Source organism: Pseudoliparis swirei, chromosome 2 (assembly GCF_029220125.1).
Source record: "Pseudoliparis swirei isolate HS2019 ecotype Mariana Trench chromosome 2, NWPU_hadal_v1, whole genome shotgun sequence".
Classification (NCBI taxonomy): Eukaryota; Metazoa; Chordata; class Actinopteri; order Perciformes; family Liparidae; genus Pseudoliparis; species Pseudoliparis swirei.
In genome coordinates this window covers 23,540,000-23,554,451 of record NC_079389.1, presented here as the reverse complement: position 1 = coordinate 23,554,451, position 14,452 = coordinate 23,540,000, and the positions used below count along the sequence as shown (strand labels likewise).

Genomic DNA, 14,452 nt, shown 5'->3' with positions numbered 1-14,452 from the left:
CTACTTCCAGCAGAGGGCGCTGTGTCTCATTTTCCTCTGAGCTGTAATACACCGCTACTTCCAGCAGAGGGCGATGTGTCTCATTTTCCTCTGAGCTGTAATACACAACTACTTCCAGCAGAGGGCGATGTGTCTCATTTTCCTCTGAGCTGTAATACACCACTACTTCCAGCAGAGGGCGCTGTGTCTCAATTTCCTCTGAGCTGTAATACACCGCTCCCTCCAGCAGAGGGCGTGGACCCACCGGTGTCGCTGAAGTCGATGAACTCCTTGGACAGCAGGTTGGTGAGCAGCTCCATGATGAGCAGCAGGTCCTGGTACTGGTCCTCCTCGGCCGCCGCGTCGCTCCTCTTGCGGCTCTGGTTGTTCTTGGAGTAGACCTGCAGCAGCGTGAGGCACGCCTCGTACAGCCGCATGGACTTGCTCTGCAGACGACACGCAACGCTACTTTAAGACCCTTTATCACTTCTTAAAACACAGTGTTATATAGTGAATTAATTTAATGAATTAATTTTATTTATTTCATTTATTTTATAGTATTTATTTATTTTCCCTTCCATTAGTTGTGGTTCTCTGTAGAGCACTTTGTAAACTCTGTTATTAAAGATGCTTTATAAATAAAGTTATTATTAAAATACAAAGTTAATTTCAAAAACCCAACATTTTAAAGTCTATCAGCTTTTGTTTACCTTTCTAAATTCAATTGAAATCCTAAACAGTGATGACCATAAAAAAAAGCTTTTTTAAACCAGTACTTTGCATTTGGTCTTTTTTTCTCATCGTCTTAAGAACTAAATAAACAGTTTTTAAAGGTGCTCTAGAAATAAAGTTATTATTAAAATACAAAGTTAAAACTTAAACGCCGTGTTTTTACCCAATGTTAGAGTCGTAATTACAAACTGTTTTTACAGTCTATGAATCAGCTGTTTTTGTTATTGAAGTGTACATAAAGTGACTGTATACAAATTGTTCTGGCTCCTTCTGCAGAAAGGGGGGGAGAAGGACGAGGGGGAGAGCCCCGAGAGAGAGGCCGGAGGGGGCCCCCCCCGGGGGCCCCGGGCCGGGCGAGAGACCGCAGAGGGAGGAGCCCGGAAGCCGAGGACGGAGACGAAAACGAAAGAAACCAAAAAAAGGAAAGGAAAAAAGAAAAAACAAAAGAAACCCCCAAAGGGGCCGAGAGCAGAAACCGAAAAGAGAAAAAAAGAAAAAAAAAAGAACAAAAAACAAAAGCAAGGACCCAAACAAGAAAAAACAGGAAAAAAAAGAAACCCGAGCAGGCCCCGAAGAAAAAAAAAGAAAGGGAGAAAAAAGAAAAAAAAAAGAAAAAAACGGGACCCAAGAGAGGAAAAAAAGAAGAGAAAGGGGGGGGGGGGGGGGGGGGGGGGGGGGGGGGGGGGGGGGGGGGGGGGGGGGGGGGGGGGGGGGGGGGGGGGGGGGGGGGAGGGGGGGGGGGGGGGGGGGGGGGGGGGGGGGGGGGGGGGGGGGGGGGGGGGGGGGGGGGGGGGGGGGGGGCGGGGGGGAGGGGGGGGGGGGGGGGGGGGGGGGGGGGGGGGGGGGGGGGGGGGGGGGGGGGGGGGGGGGGGGGGGGGGGGGGGGGGGGGGGGGGGGGGGGGGGGGGGGGGGGGGGGGGGGGGGGGGGGGGGGGGGAGACAGGAAGTAGGAGGAGAGGAGGAGACGAGGGAAAAGGAGGAGAAGGAGGGAGAAAGGAGGAAGGGAGGAGAGGAGAGGAGAGCAAAGGGGAAAAGGGGAAAAAGGGGGGGAAACAGGGGGGGGGGACAGGGAAAAAAAAAAAAAAAACAAAATTGGAAAAAAAAACCAAAAAAAAAAACAAAAAAAAAAAAAAGTAAAAAAAACAGGGAGAAGGGGAAAAAAGCAGGGGGAAAAGGGGGGGCAAAAAAAAAAAAGGGCAGGGGGAAAGGAAAAAAGGGGGGGGGGAAACAAAGGGGAAAAGGGGGCAAAGACAAAAGACGGGGGGAACAGGGAAAGGGAAGGGGAAAAAAGGAAAAGGGGGAAACAAAGGGGGGGGCAAAAAGGGCAAAAGGGCGGAGGGAAAAAACGGGAGGGGAAAGGGGGAAAAAGGGGGGGGGGCAAAGGAAAAGGGGGGGGAAGGGGAAGGGCGGAAAAGGGGGGGAAAAAGACGGGGGAAACAGGGGGGGGAAGAAAAGGAAAAAGACAAAAGACAGGGGGAAAAAAAAAAGACAAAGGGGGAAAAAAAAAAAACAAAGGAAACAAGAGCAAACAGGAGGGAAGGGAAAAGGGGAAAAAAGCGGGGGAAAAAAAAACAAAGACAAAAGGGAGAAGGGAAAAAAGGGGAAAAAACAGGAAGGGGGAACAAAAACAAAAAACAAAAACAAAAGGCAAAAGCAAAAACAAAAGGAGAAGGGGGGGGGGGAGGGCAGGGGGAAAGGAGGGGGGGGGGGAAGCATTTAAAAAACAAAAAAAAAAAAAAAAAAAAAAAAAGTTTTAATTAAATATATTTATATTAGTGCTGTGAAAAATAACGCGTTATGATTAAATTACAGGATTAATTAATAAATCTTTATGTTCTCACAAAAATATACCGAGAATATCGGTAATATGTGATTAATCATGATTAATCCACAGAAACCTGTGATTAATTTGATTAACATTTGTAATAGTTTCACAGCCCTAATTTATATATATTTAAATATATATATATATACATAAATATGCATGTATATATATATATTTACATACACATAAATATATAAATATATTTACATATAATATATATATATATAAATAAATAAATGAACACATATTCAATTCAATTCAGTTTATTTGTATAGCCCTTTTTCACAAATTACAAATTTGTCTCAGAGTGCTTTACAATCTGTACACACACACACATATATTTATATATATATTAGGGCTGTCAATCGAGTAAAAAAAAGTAACTAATTAATCGCACATTTTGAAATTCATTAATCGCGATTAAAAGTTTGTTCTTCTTCTAAAGACTAAATCTTCTAAATGAACGAGTAATCCCTTCAGACAGCGTGTATTTTAGACACTTATTTAATTGTATTCTTTTTTAAAGACCAAACTTCACACAGAGCTGTGTTTTCAAAGAGGCTCCTACCTATATAGTGCCAGCGAGGTATTTAATATCGTGGATGATAAATTGTTTCTTCAGTGAAACATCCAGATTAGTAAACAAGGTGTATTAGAGACCCCATTGGTCCTGTCATCTTTAACACTGAACAGCAGCACCAGTGGCCTTGGTAAACCAGGGTGTCTACAGAAATAAACCAGTGAAATTTAAGACTTTAAGACTTTTTAAGACCACGTCTAAATAAAATTTAAGACCTAATTTACGATGGAAATATACATTAATCTAAATTAATTAATTCAAAGTAAACACACTGATGTCTGTTCAAAATTAACAGTATGGTGTAATGCAAAAGGATAACACAAATGTCATTGCTGTTGTAAATTATATTTATTAATACATTTTCAGAACATTTAAGTCCCATGAACAAATGTCTCTAAAATTAAGTAAATATATTTAAAAAATACATGCAACATAGTTCCTTTTGAACAAAAAAAATCCATAAAATAACAAATAACATTTCCAGCTGCTTTTAAAATGCAAATTCATTTACATAATAGAATGTATGTGTGTGTGTGTGTGTGAGTTCTCATGTCTCTATGTGATGGATGTTTGTGCACAGCTTCATGTCTACTCCTGAGCTTTTGTGAATATACTAGGAAAACAATCCTTTTCAAACTGTATAAATATAAAAACTTCCAGTTGACATTTGGTCCATTCTCCTGGAAAAAAGAAAGAAAAAAGGCAAACATTAGCCAACAGTCACCACATATCTTCATGACACCACCACTTCAGATTAATGTCAGACTGGATCAATAGGAATGAATACTATTTTTACAAATTAAGCAACGTGAGCCATCTCTTGAGCCTAGTGAACACTATGTAGACATATTGACAGGTAAACACCACTCTACTACCATTCTAAAACTATTTTTAATTAGTCTAATTAATGTGTAGTGCGCCTATGCATAGCTGTTATTAACTTGACACACGAGTAAAGCTTAACTATATGAAACACACTCATATACATGAGGTTAGTTAATACATATATATTTATGTTAGACTTACTGTGAGATGTGAAGTAGGTCCTGGTGTCATGGCCCATGAGCTCCACAGGATCCTGACGGGACCTGGTCATTTCACCAAGAGCACATGAAGTCCAGCTGTCTGCTCGCGGTGGTCTGGTCCAGAGTCTCGTGGAACAGAATGAAGAACGCGCCGCCCTGTTGGTCTTCGGTGATGAGCTCTTTGTTGCACGGCGCTGGATTTCCTCCGGTGACCTCCAGCGTTGTAGTTGACGTCATTGCGGGTGGCGGAGCAGGAGCTAGCGGCGGAGCAGGAGCTAGCGGCGGAGCAGGAGCTAGCGGCGGAGCAGCAGCTAGCGGCGGAGCAGCAGCTAGCGGCGGAGCAGGAGCTAGCGGCGGAGCAGGAGCTAGCGGCGGAGCAGGAGCTAGCGGCGGAGCAGCAGCTAGCGGCGGAGCAGGAGCTAGCGGCGGAGCAGGAGCTAGCGGCGGAGCAGGAGCTAGCGGCGGAGCAGGAGCTAGCGGCGGAGCAGCAGCTAGCGGCGGAGCAGGAGCTAGCGGCGGAGCAGAAGCTAGCGGCGGAGCAGGAGCTAGAGGCGGAGCAGGAGCTAGAGGCGGAGCAGGAGCTCGCGGCGGAGCAGCAGCTAGCCCCGCGGGCTGCTGGCGGCCTTCGCTAGTCTCTGTGCTTCTTGCTCTGCTCGTGAGATTCCACCGCTGGAAAGTCTCGCGACACACAACGCAGCTTCAGGAGCATTTCACCGACCGTGACCAGAAACACTCGTTCTTTTCAAGCCGTTGTTGAACTTGCATCCTGCCATGTTTCTAAAGTAGCCGATGCTTCATGTTGTCGGGGATTGATGGGACCGAATACGCGGTGCTCACCCGTGTGCGCGCATCACGGCAGAGCTTCGATGCCGGCCCATCGCTCTGTCGCGCGAGCCGAGAATTGTTTGCGGGGATTTCACCCTGTTAGAGGGGAAACACTGGAGTTGATAAGCGTGTCTTCTTGTCTGATCAATACGCAACTGTGAGGTGCGCGAATGGACCGAGCGGCCAGCTGCTTATCACTCAACAGCCCAACCTGCATAAATAGACGGTGCGCAAGGCCCAACATATTTTTTGGGAGCACCGAAGACCCATTTTGACCCAAGAAAACCCCTGGACATGACACCCAAAAAATTTAAGACCAATCCAATCTGAATTTAAGACAATTTAAGACTTTTTAAGGCCTTATTTTTAGGAAAAGCAATTTAAGACTTTTTAAGGACCCGAGGACACCCTGGTAAACTGACCAATATGTCACGTTAACCCTCTGGAGTCTGGCCTCATTTTCTCGATTTTACAAAACAATGTAAATTCACCTTTTAAAGTCTTTTGCATGTGACACATCCCAGTGTTTCCCCGCCATTCTATCAGGGTGAGGCCCCGCCCCCCTGTCATGTTCTCTATAGCGCCAGATTACAGCAGAAGTAATGTAAGGTTATTTTCTTAAAGACATCTTTGTTCTTTTATTAAACTAAACGTCTGTTGTTGGTCGTCTCTCCAGCAGCATGTCATTCTGTCTCCACGTGTCGGTCACTCTTCTCTCCGTCTCGCCGCAGAGCTCCATGTCGGCGTCTGCGCGCATCGGGCGGAGCAACAACAAAGTCCTTCACCTTCCGCCCAGCGTCACCGACACGTCGCCTCTGCTCCTGTGAATATGGAGGAGCAGACCGGAGGAAGGAGGCGGACTGCCGCGGCTTGACACTCACAGGAGTGAAACAACTTCAACGACACCGGAAGGAAACAAAGTCGCGTTAATTGCGTTAAAATATTTTAGTGAGTTAATCGTGGCCAAATTAATTGCATAGTTTAACGCATTAACGCTGACAGCCCTAATATATATATATATATAAATATATAAATAAATAAAACCACACACCAGGAAGCACTTGTTATGCTCTATATTTCTGGAGATATCACATATATTAATTCCAGGCTGAAGACTTGAATCCGTATTCTTTAACCTGAATTATATTTAATTTGGCTCGTCAATGTTTTACTTCGTCTTGATGTTCTTGACGTAAACGTAGAAGCTGCTATGGAAAACAAAGAATAGAAGCTTCGTCGACCTTCTGAAGGTGGGGTCTGGATACAGTGAGCGCCTGAGTGGGGTCGGGTGGAGGTCACCCTCCCCGGTACCTGATGACGGCGTCTGTGCGGTTGCAGCCCGGGATGGACGAGGCCTTCTCCCCCGGGGAGCCCAGGATCTGCAGCGTGGTGTTGATGTCCACCTCCGTGGAGTGTTTGATGGAGAACGCCATCACCTCGGAGGGGATCAGCGGGGTCTCGCCCTGACAGCCGTCTGCCAGGAGGTACCCTGGAGGACGCAGAGGTCAGAGGTCAGAGGGCTCACAACATGCTCCTTTAGTCTCGCCTCGTCCTTTAATCATTGTTAGGGTCAATTCATCTTCTGATGAACAGTCTCATGTTTACATGTCTTCGTGATAATAAATGAAACATCTTTGGGGTTTTTGGCTCGAGAAAACTGACTCGTCTCTTACAACTGCTGCTGGAAATCTGGAAGAACTAGATTTATTTTTTAATTAGCCAAACAAAAGAAAAATATTTTGCAATAGCAATGAATCAAAAGGTCAGAAGTTCATCAGTAGAACATCGTTTCAAATGGAGGAACAAAACTAAGACTAAATGCTTTAGAGGAAAAGATGGCCGACCCTCGACCCCCACGGAGTCACTTTGAACGTCACGTTGTTTTCCTGAAAAGAGGAGGCGTCATGTTGGAATGCGGCCCCTTTCGGACCCTGACCCGCCCTCCTTCCTCCTCTTCCTCCCTTCCGTTTTCCTCCTCTTCGTCTCTTCCTTCCTCCTCTTTCTTTTTCCTCCTCTTCATCCCTTCCTTCCTCCCCTTTTTCCTCCTCTTAGTCCCTTCCTTCCTCCTCTTCCTTCCTTCCTCCCCTTTTTCCCTTCCTTTTTCGTTCTCTTTATCCCTTCCTCCCTCCCTTTATCCTCCTCTTCCCCTTTTAATCGTACCCCCCCCCCCCCCCCCTGGCTGACCTGAGACCAGCAGCAGCCAGTGGATGTCCTCGTACAGGTCGTCCAGCACCGAGCGCTCCAGGGAGCCGGGCGTGGCCGAGGCCAGCAGGTGCTGCTGCGTCCGCTGCAGCTGGCCGTGCAGCCGCGTCACGCGGTCCTCCAGCAGGCTGAAAACACAGGCGCCACGCAGCGTGAGGACCGGCGCTCGGGGGGGGGGGGGCGTGCCTCACCTGCAGAGCAGCGGGATGCAGTGGTCCGCCGCCACGCGGCCCAGCATGCCGATGCTGCACAGCTGGTCTGAGAACAGCTCGCGGTCGTCCTCCTGCAGCTCGTTGATCTCCTCCTCCTCGTGGGACGGCACGCCGTTCGCCGACTGACGGGGGGGGAGAGAGAGAGAGGAAACGGTTGATGTCCGCGCTCGCGCCGGGAGGCCGTGCTCGCTGTGCTCGTCGCGCGCGACGCCGCCTCACCAGGTTGCGCGTGCCGTCGGGCGCCGCCAGGTGACACTGGATGTAGGAGTTGAAGACCTGCACGGCCGGCTGCACGAAGCAGCCGCGGGGGAAGTGCTCCTCGTCCTGCACCAGCGTGAGCCACGCCTCCAGCAGCTTGTCGTAGGCCTCCATGTACACCATGTCGTCTTTGTCCAGCTGAGCGGGGGCGTCAGCAGCGCACGGCCACGCGGGGGTCCCGGGGGCCGGCGCGGCGTCACTACTCACCACCTCCTCCAGGGCGGCGCTGCGTCCGAAGGAGCAGGTGAGCAGCGTGAGGCAGTTAATGAAGGAGGTGAAGAGGTCGCTGGGCAGCGCCGTCAGGTTGCTCCGGGGGAACATGGTGATCAGGTTGGAGATGATGTTGGAGATGCCCACCGCCTCGGAGTCCTCGATCTCGATCCTGGAGGGGGGATAACACTCAGTCAGACTCCAGGAAGCTGGATCACACACGACTCCAGAACTGAAGTGTATATTTTATTACATTGTTTTATATATATATATTGTCATGATGTATATTCTATTACATTGTTTTATATATATATTGTTAATACTTTCTTCTTTTTTTTTGTGTGGATATTGTATAGTTTATTCTCATTCTTATTCTTTTTTTAGTCTGCTACTGCTGTCGGGTGTTTTGCACATAAGAATTTCACAAACCGATTATACTTGTATAAAAGGGGATGTGACAATAAAAAAAACTTGAAACTTGAACTTGAAACTTCCCGCGTTGACCTGGATCGAAACGACCCGTTCCTCATTAAATGTTTATGTTTTCACATAAATCCATAAAATGATGTTTGAACCTTTGAAGTTTGAAGACGACGTTTCGAGATGAATTTAAAATAATATTTTCTTTCTGCATTGTCTGTAATTTCTTTGTTATTTATTAGCAAAGAAAAGTGAGAAATAAAATGTGTTACGGTACATTTTATCCTCTCCGGTTTATATTAACGTGAGAACTGGATGAAAAAAGGATAAACTTTGAGTTATTAATCCATAAACTAAAGAGTTAATAATAATAATAATAATAATAATAATTCCAAGATACAGAAATGAAAGAAAAGGTGGTTCATGTTCTATTTCATCCTTCCTGACCGCCAGAGGCGGTGCTGAGCAGGAAGGATTCATAGAACCATAGTTACATACGTAACTTGCGTTGTTTGTTGTTGTAATACTCATCCTGACCACAGGAGGCTAAAGAGCACTTTGACGTCACACTACTAGAAGCATCAGGTGACACATCCTCCTTCAACCTGGACAACACCAGCCAGTACCGTCGTGCACATGTTGTTGTTCTTTTTGTTGCAGTATATAAAAACAACAACAACAACAGCCTTCAGGTGGTGCCGCTGAGCTAACCGCCATCAGATGGAGTTACACTGAGAGCCCTCTCGCCGCATGCTTTACCCATGATGCAATGGGAAAAAAGCTCCAAGAATAGGTGATTACAGATGGAGAAAGAGAGAGAGACAGGGAGAGAGCGAGAGAGAGAGAAAGGGAGATAGAGGGAGAGAAAGAGAGAGAGCTAAAGAGAGAGCTAAAGAGAGAGAGAGAGCTAAAGAGAGAGAGAGAGAGCTAAAGAGAGCGAGAGAGCTAGAGAGAGAGAGAGAGAGAGAGAGAGAGAGAGAGAGAGAGAGAGCTAGAGAGAGCTCGTAAGGAGTCAGCATCAGAAACACAGCAGGGGGCCGGGGGCCAAACGGCCCCTAAGAGATGTAATGTGGCCCCTGATGTCAGGACAACAGACGTAATGATGATGATGTCATAGAGTTGTTGTTGTTCTTTGTTGTGCGTCCTGTCTGTGTTGTCTGTACTAGGCACACACATCAATACATGTAATTTTTTTAATTATAAAAAAACTAAGAAAGAAGTGATAACTGTCAATAGTTGTTTGAAAAATGTATAAACAATAAATAACCACAAATAAATAAGAATACAATTGAATATGATGGTCTGATTTATTGCCATGTTTATTAAAGATGCACCGATCAGGTTTTTGGTGCCGATCACCGATCACTGAAATCAGTATCTGCCGATCACCGATAATACCGATCACCGATCACGGTGTCGATTGAAGCATTCTATTTATTGTGTAGCATTATTGCTATGAGGACTATGAGGAAATACATATATAAAGCAACTCAAACATTAAAGAAACTACAGATTTCTTTAAACATTTAGGACTTTTACTTTGAAAAATGTCCTAATTGATACAATAAAATTGATTGATTGCCAGTGATGGGGATTTCAGATATGTATGGAATACATCTGCATCATTCATTTCCTGGAACTCTTGGGGAAATCTATTTACAGGACTTTTCTTAACATACAAAAGTCTGACTTATTTTTATAAACTCTTCCTTGGTACAGTAAAAATGTTTTAATGTTAGCATAATTTAAGCTAAATCTCAGAAACGATCTATAAAGATACAAAATCAGTTCATTGTTTACTTTTATCTGTCCGTGTATGATTTGTCGACATCTTATTTTGAAAAACGGATGTTGTTTCACGTGGTTCTTTCCGCTAACTTTGCAAAACCGGATGTTGTCACTTAAATCCTTCCGCTAACTCTATCAAACCCTCTCACTCCCGATGGAATGTGTTTAGCGTGAGCATCTCTAGGGGCTCAGAGCCTCAGACATGTGAGAGTCGGCTGAGTCGACCCAGAGATTCAACTCGGGGGACGGGGACGCCGCTCGGTGGTGAGGATCCCCTCTGACCTCTGACCTCTCACTCTGCGGCCCTCGCCGGGCGCATCGTCTCCTTTGCGGTGCGCGGCGATTGAAACGTCTGATAGTTCTCACAGATGTTACGTCATCTGATCGGACGTTTTGAGAACGCCGATCAAAACCGATAATGGGAATATCGGCCGATATGGATCGGCGCCGATCAGATCGGTGCATCCCTAATGTTTATGATAACTGCTCATATACAAAAAGGCTAAATCAGTATATTTACTTATTTTTTAACAAAGGCTAAATGTTATTTCACAAATTTTTTAATTGCCCCTGGAGTTCAGTCAGTGGGGGGGAACTGCCCCCTCAAACACATGTAGAGGTCCCCCTGACGTGAGCCCCGTGAGGCGTTCACTGACCCGTTGATCATGCTGAGCAGGCCCTCCACCAGGTGGGCCAGGTAGGACACCTGGGCGGCCTCGTCGGGGAACACGGGCCCGTGCATGGAGGCCAGCTGGGCCAGGCACTGCAGCGAGTCCTGGGCCATGTCGGAGTCCTCGCGGATCTTACGGTGCACCTGCAGGCCGGCGGGGGAAATGCAGGCGTCAGGACAAGACAACAGGAATATAAATATAAACAAAATACAGTCAATGGAGCAGCAGGTACTCTGTGGGGGATCATTAACATCTTTAAACACGTTACTGAGTTCACTCATTACTTCAGGACTTCAGATGAAGGTCAGAGGTCAACCACCCATCTGGTTACATGTTTATTAAGTGTGAATTATCTCTTCTTAAGAGTTAAACCTCTGCGTATACATTAGTATAAAACATTACTCAGCTTGTACGTAATATGTTGAACCAACTTTAATGTGATAAACTCAAATAAATCAATCGTCAAAATGTTTAAAAGATGATGGTGCATTCAGTCGTCTCTAAACATGAAAGTTACTATAATAGTGATACTGTTGTTAACACCAGAAATATATATATATATATATATATATATATAATAATAAAGATGTAATTATCACTTTGGTTCAATCCAACTGAAGTTAAATGAACTTGTAATGCTTTAAAGCCTGAAGGTCACAGAACAGATTCATCTAGAGTGAGTGCAGCACCGTGTGCTGCCCACAGGAACACGGGTCGACCAGCTGGGCCCGTCTTAAAGCCGGGTTCACACACACGCTGACCAATGGGGTCAGATGGGGTCCAGGACTTTAAACCACATGTCCATGACCAAACATGTTGTATTCAAACTAACAGAGAGTCCCAAAGCCCACAGTACATACTCAAAGTTGAATAACATATGAATAAAACACATTCTACAGGACTTCTACAAAACTTTTGGGATTTGTTTTTTCCCCCAGGACTTTTCCAGGCCTGGAAAAAAAAGAGCGTATAATTCCAGAGTGTTCCAGGTTTCCTCTGGGCTCTCGTCACGGAAAAGAAGCGTAACCTCAGAGTTGACTTTCAGTAAATTAAATGTGAGCGTCTGCAGAGAGGCGAGCCGCTGATGCCCGTCGTGTTTATACTCACGGCCGAGCGAGACGAGGACCGTGGTTCTCTTCAGGCGACCCCTCACACAGACCGCCTCAATGGAGCCCAGAGAGGATCCACCTGGCCGTGGGCTCCGGGGGGTCACGGGAGGCATTGTCGGGGTTTAAATTGTGCAACGCGGACTGAACCATGGGGGCGGGGGGGAGAGTCATCACCGCCTCTCGGCAAGGCGGGTTTCACACGGACTGCTTCCCCCCCGTCAGCCCCTCAGTCCACAGAGCCGGCTCCACATGGCCCCATCGCAACCTGCAACCTCCCTCTCCTTACTGCCGCCGCCTCCTCCTCCTCTTCCTCCTCCCTCCCCTCAAATGCTTCCTGGATCTCAGATGCTAACGTAGCATAGCCACCACAGCCTCTGCTGCTCTCTTCCAGAGCGTGAAGTCATCCTCTGGATGAGCTAAGTGGGAGTGGGAGGAGGAGAGGGAGGAGGAGGAGGGTGGAAAGAGAGCAGGAGAGGGAGGGAAGGAGCGCGAGGCCAAAGGACTGAACGGCTCTGAAAAAGCAGCTGCACCGGCGAACGATCCACGCAATGCCAGAAATGTGAGTCGCCTTGAGTCTGACTATGGTTAGAGAGGCACTGTGTGTGTGTGTGTGTGTGTGTGAGAGAGCATGTGTGTGAGAGCATGTGTGTGTGTGTGAGAGCATGTGTGTGTGTGTGAGAGCATGTGTGTGTGTGAGCATGTGTGTGTGGGGAATGGGATGGATGAAAGGAGAACACGATACAACAATATGGAAGATTTTGGCCGCGCTGATGGGATGACTGAAGATTTGAATAATCAATTGAATTATTATAATAAGAATAATTATAATTAATAATTAATAATTATTATTATTAATACTTATTATTATTAATGATAATTATTATAATAATTATACTTATTATTATAATCATAATTATACTTATTATTAATAATAATTATTATTATTAATAATTATTATTATTATTAGGCTTTTTTCATAACTTTAAAGCATCTTTGTTCATGATAATATTTAATAATAACATTAATAATGCCGTGATCTTCCCTACACTGACAATGAAACACTATACGTATTAAGTTATATAATATGTGTAGCTTGATGACTAAAATCAGGAGATGATCGTCTCATATTCCACGAGGAGTTCTCTGAAGAGTGAGTTTGTTTGTTTGTTTGTTGGAGGGAGAAACTTTGACTTCAAGCCATCGGATCGTTCTATTGAGTTCAGTCTCTCACATCAAATGAAATATAATAAATGAAATATAATAAATGAAATATAATAAATGAAAGTCGCTCATCAAAACGAGGCTGGAAGAAAAAAAGAGAATTTTCATTTTGTAGCATAAAAAAAGTCAAAATCAGATAAACTGAGATCCACGGTTCAGTTTATCTGATTCCACGATGTTAAACACAAGGGGCAGAAACAGTGACGGACAAAGAGCCGTAATGAGTGAGGTAGACGAGGAGGAGATATGGGGGGGGGAGGAGGAGGAGATGGGGGGGGGGGAGGAGGAGGGTATTTGTAGCAGGAGACAAAGCCTGGTGTCCGTTACCCCGCGGCTCAGAGGCTCATCTTCCTGCTGCCTCGTGGGGCCCTGAACGCCTCACTGATTGTGTCTCTAAATAGAAACGACATTCTCTATTGGCCGACGCAGTAAAACGTGAGCAGGCGTCTGATTGGCTGCCGGAATCTTCAGATCAACCTTTACTACATAAAAGAACGAGTGAGTGAAGACGTTTCACGTGTGTGTGTGAGTGTGTGAGTGTGATTGTGTGTTGGTGTGTGACTGTGTTTGTGTGACTGTTTGTGTGACTACGTGTGTGACTGTTTGTGTGATTGTGTGACTGTTTGTGTGACTGTGTTTGTGTGACTGTGTGTTTGTGTGACTGTTTGTGTGACTGTGTTTGTGTGACTGTTTGTGTGACTGTGTGTTTGTGATTGTTTGTGTGACTGTGTGTTTGTGTGGCTGTGTTTGTGTGACTGTTTGTGTGACTGTTTGTGACTGTGTTTGTGTGACTGCGTGTTTGTGACTTTGTGTGATTGTGTGACTGTTTGTGTGACTGTGTGTTTGTGTGACTGTGTGTTTGTGTGACTGTTTGTGTGACTGTTTGTGACTGTGTTTGTGTGATTGTGTGATTGTGTGTCTGTGTGATTGTGTGTTTGTGACTGTTTGTGTGTTTGTGTGATTGTGTGTTTGTGACTGTGTGATTGTGAGACTCTTCTCCCTGCTGGTTGTGCGTCGTGCTCACCAGGTGTGTGTTTATTCAAGTCTTCTTCCTCCCCTCTTCTTCAGGTGTCTTCTCACCATGAAGGTTTGGACTCTGAGTCGTTCACAGACACACAACCAGGACGCACTGGGGTCTTTCCAAGATTTGCCTCAACACAACACAACTCCTCCTCCTCCTTCCTCCTTCCTCACTGAACCATCAGACCAGATGTCAGAATGTGAATTCATTAATGTGACTGAGACGTCTCTGATTGGTCAGAATGTCTCTGCCTTCATACGATGAACACGTCCTTCTTTCCTTTCTTACTTCTGCTTCAGATGGAAGGAGACAGGTCGATGAAGCCCCCCCCCCCGGCCCGCGGATCAGCCCGAACCAGTTAATGAGCCACTGACA

The 14,452-nt window shown here is 45.9% G+C and overlaps 1 protein-coding gene and 1 long non-coding RNA gene across 2 annotated transcripts in view; both read right to left on the bottom strand.

The window, feature by feature from the left end:
• The window catches only part of xpo4 (exportin 4), a 41,038-nt gene that overhangs the window by 8,469 nt on the left and 18,117 nt on the right, over window positions 1-14,452 (bottom strand). The window contains exons 8-14 of the mRNA XM_056428857.1: window positions 10,712-10,869; window positions 7,845-8,019; window positions 7,599-7,775; window positions 7,359-7,501; window positions 7,150-7,295; window positions 6,265-6,454; window positions 245-444 (exon numbers count right to left, since the gene is read on the bottom strand). Of these exons, the coding sequence (XP_056284832.1) occupies window positions 245-444; window positions 6,265-6,454; window positions 7,150-7,295; window positions 7,359-7,501; window positions 7,599-7,775; window positions 7,845-8,019; window positions 10,712-10,869 (1,189 nt within the window). The remainder of the gene's footprint in view (window positions 1-244; window positions 445-6,264; window positions 6,455-7,149; window positions 7,296-7,358; window positions 7,502-7,598; window positions 7,776-7,844; window positions 8,020-10,711; window positions 10,870-14,452) is intronic.
• On the bottom strand, window positions 3,445-5,008 carry LOC130200904 (uncharacterized). Its single transcript, XR_008833092.1, has 2 exons — window positions 4,142-5,008; window positions 3,445-3,795 (listed from the first exon to the last, which is right to left on the bottom strand). It is a non-coding gene; the product is annotated as an uncharacterized LOC130200904 (long non-coding RNA).